Genomic DNA, 3,754 nt, shown 5'->3' with positions numbered 1-3,754 from the left:
GGAATCCGAATATCAATACCATGATTTGTGGGACGCCCACAAATATTTGTATTTTCATTTTTATTTTTAAAAAGAAAAATTATAAGAGACATTTAATATATAATTAAATTAGTAATCCGCATGCAGGCGAGATCCCTACACCACACAAATGTGAAAAAAATAATCGCACGGAGACTGAACACTACCTACACAAAGGTGGAAACACTACCCGCACGCAGACGGGATTGAACCCAATTCCTTTCACAAAGAAGAATCTTTGAATGCCTCAATTTTATCACTTGAACAAAGCCTGGTCGGCATTGGTAGTTTCATTTTCAACAATGCAAAAGAAAATGAACAAGGTAATTCGAGACATAAACTTAACTAATAGACCACTTTCATTAACGAATTTTTTTTCCGGTTCTTGTCCTCGGCTTTAACTAGGATTTCGGATGATCTTATATCCCTTCCATACCTTTAAAGTGTGCATTATTTTTTTTAGGGGAAATGTGCACTATTTTTGTCGGCGCAAATTTTACTAAATATAAAGTGAATGTGTTATAAGTCAAAAAAGAAATCCAACTTTATTATAATGTTATAATAAAGAAATAAAAGATAAGAATTTATAGTGGATCATATGTGACAATATTGTGAATAAATTAAAAAATTAAAGATAAAAAATAAGAAATTTGTAGTGTCTAAAATTGGAAAATTCATACTGTTATAGGAAACAATAATGCTATTTGGACAAAATTTGTTCGAACAAAATATAGTTAAATACTTCATAAAATAAATTTATTTAAAAATTTTGGTTCAAAATAAAATAGGATTTAACTAGTTTTATTGTTTTCTTTATATTGTAATTTTTTTGTAATTTTTTAATAACCTTTTTAATTATTATTATTTTTAAAGTACACAAATTACAAATAAAATAATAAAAAATAGAAAAAAATATTAAAAAAATACGAAAAAATTACAATATGGAGAAAAAAATAAAACTAACTAAATCCTTTTAAACTTGAATCAAAATTTATAAATAAATTAATTTTTAAAAAAATTTAACCTTATTTTTGTTCGGACAAATTTTGTTCAAATAACACTACTCAGAAACAATAATGCTATTTGGATGCACCAAAATACTTAATAAAAAGTGCATATTTTTAAGTGAGGGATGGAGTAGTATTCATCGTCCTCTGAAGTGTCCGTATTCATACCTCAACACCTGTATGTGGTTCCACTATACACACAGAGGAAACACAAAATCTTAGAACTATCAGAAAAAGGCCACACTTTCACAGTAGATAAAAAACATAACACATGACATCAAATTTCACGACAGATAAACGGTAACACGTGACAGCAATCCAACCGCACGTAACAGTCTACTTGAACGCCCACAGCTTGCTAAACCATCCAAATTCGGACAAGAAGATCATCCAAATTATGACTATTAATACTAGAATCAGTCTCCTCATGTTATTGCACAATCAAGATTGATACTAGACTATAGATAGTATCACATAACAAACCCAAACAGTGACAACATTAAGGATCTGAAACATCATACAAGTTGATGATTATCAATAATAGACTAGAATTAGCCTCACCTTATTAGATAGTCAATCTAAATGTTTACAATTCTAAACAAAGAGAATGCCTTTGTTGTAAATGACACTTTATATTAAAGTCCAACAAAGCCAAGAAAATCATGTATGACATTACCAACAATATAATAAGCAAGGAGAGATGCATAAGCTATATAATCAGTAATCGTCAAGCTACACTTTGTTCAAGAGGTGAAAAAGAGAAATCTTGATGCCCAATTCAACCCGAATTACTCACAAAACAATCCAGATTCAATATGAAGATTTAGACATAAATAAGTTTGAAATTAATGATAATGTATGTCAATCTCAAGTCACAATACCCCATCAGCAGGCAACATGAGAGAAAACCCAAAATCAGCAGCAACAAGAGATGACAAATAATGTATGTTCTAAGATAGTAAAAAATACATATATAAGTAAATAAGAGAAGCTAATCAAGCATTGCTCCATCCTCATCAATCTCAAATCAACACGATTACTCATCATCGTGTTGTGTTTACTCTAAACTCATCCTGCAAAAAAGAGCATCTCATATTTGGGGATCAATTGTGGGAATCACTCTTCCTAGCAGCAGCATTGGTCTCCCCTTCCCTCTCCTCCAACAACCTCCCTGCCTCCTCGTCCGCTTGTTGCGTCTTCTTCTGCGCGTCCTTGGCCTTCATGGCCTTGAGCTTGGCGTGATTGTAATACCCCACGCCCAAGAAGGCCAGCCCGTAACCAAACAAGTTGATCGGAGTCACAGTGTCCTTGATCACGGACCACGAAAACGCAATCAGCAGCCAATCCTTCACCACACCAGCCACATTCATCGTCAAAGCAGAAGTCTTTCCAACAAGCAAGAACACAGCCAGATTTAGGGCAAACGCACACAGCGAATTGCTCCCGAAAATCACATAATCGAAATGGAAACTCGAATTCTCCCTCAGAATCGGGAACTCAACGAAGATCCACGGGAAAAACAGGAAGACCAAGCAGCACGGCGCCACGTAGTAGAGAGAAGTAATCGGATTGAGCGTGATCCCCTTGGAGGTGAGCAAGATCTGAATCATGACCAGCCGCGTCGCCTCGAACGCCACGGCCCCCAATTGCAGAATCACCCCCCACGAATCGAACTTCGCCTCGCCGTAGGCCGCGATCCCGACCCCGATCGAGATCGAGATCATGTTCGCCATGGTCTCCGATTTGAAGGCGTCCTTCTTCAGCAGCACGCCGATAGTGTAGACAGCGACGGGCATCAGCGCCTTGAGCATTTGAATGAAGGAGACGGAGAGGAAAATGTAGGCGGAATTAGAGAGCCAGAGAGAGAGGGAGTACAATAAGCCGATGGGGACGACGGATTTGAGGTAGAGATCCCAAGACATGGTGACCGGCTCGACGGCCTTGAAGACGCGGACGATGAGGTAGGCGAGGGAGGAGCAGAAGGCCATGTGGATCATGGTGAGGGAGATGGGGTAGGGCCAATTGTACAACTTCCGATCCAGGATGTACTTGTTGTAGATGATGACCATGAAGGAGAGGAAGATCCAGATGGCGACGTAGGTGTAGGAGAGGACGATCTTCTTCAGCACGCCCTCGCTCAGATTGCCGCCCTTCCCCATTGTTGGAGCTTGATTCAGTGCGTGAAGTGTGTGTGTGTGTGTGTGGAGAAGAAGGAGATGAGATGCGGGTGAGAGAGAGGTTTTGATTTGTTTGGCAGTGTGTGTATTTTATTTTGGTAGAATGGATCGAATTTGACTCAGAAAATTGGGAATTAAATAAAAAATTGAAGGCAATGTCGTATTCATTAATAGGGTACAGATCTGTATGCATACGTTGCTACCTGTTTGGGTGTCCAAGTGTAAGAGATCTACCAAAACCTATTTTCTAATTTCTTTTCGGTCGACCTTCTCTATGCGTTGCACTAAATTCAGTCCCATCCCATGTATAATTATGTTATACCCCACGCCCCCACGGTTACGTTACACTGTCTCTATACATATATTCAATTCTTTCCTCTTTTTGTGAATACATAAATTCAATTCTTAATTCATCATTTTCATCTTCGTATTTTTTTCAAAAAATAATACTCCGTATTCGTTAGTCCCTAAAATGAATACTTATTTGAAAATAATTCAAATTTTAAAAAATTAATTAAATATGTATAAATAAATAAGGATGTCACTTTTAAT

General features: G+C 37.1%; 1 protein-coding gene across 1 annotated transcript; it reads right to left on the bottom strand.

Moving 5' to 3' along the window:
* Window positions 1–1,847: 1,847 nt before the first annotated feature.
* On the bottom strand, window positions 1,848–3,480 carry LOC130988379 (probable sugar phosphate/phosphate translocator At4g32390). Its single transcript, XM_057912197.1, has one exon. It carries the CDS (start codon window positions 3,182–3,184, stop codon window positions 2,129–2,131), a length of 1,056 nt encoding a protein of 351 aa, XP_057768180.1. The 5' UTR covers window positions 3,185–3,480; the 3' UTR covers window positions 1,848–2,128.
* Between the last annotated feature and the right edge of the window lie 274 nt (window positions 3,481–3,754).

The sequence above is a fragment of the Salvia miltiorrhiza genome, chromosome 6 (genome assembly GCF_028751815.1).
Source record: "Salvia miltiorrhiza cultivar Shanhuang (shh) chromosome 6, IMPLAD_Smil_shh, whole genome shotgun sequence".
In the NCBI taxonomy this organism is placed as follows: Eukaryota; Viridiplantae; Streptophyta; class Magnoliopsida; order Lamiales; family Lamiaceae; genus Salvia; species Salvia miltiorrhiza.
This window is presented reverse-complemented; position numbering and strand designations above follow the sequence as displayed.

What these genes read in the sequence shown, in the direction of transcription:
- LOC130988379 (XM_057912197.1), bottom strand. Translation starts at nt 3,184, where the DNA reads ATGGGGAAGGGCGGCAATCTGAGCGAGGGCGTGCTGAAGAAGATCGTC.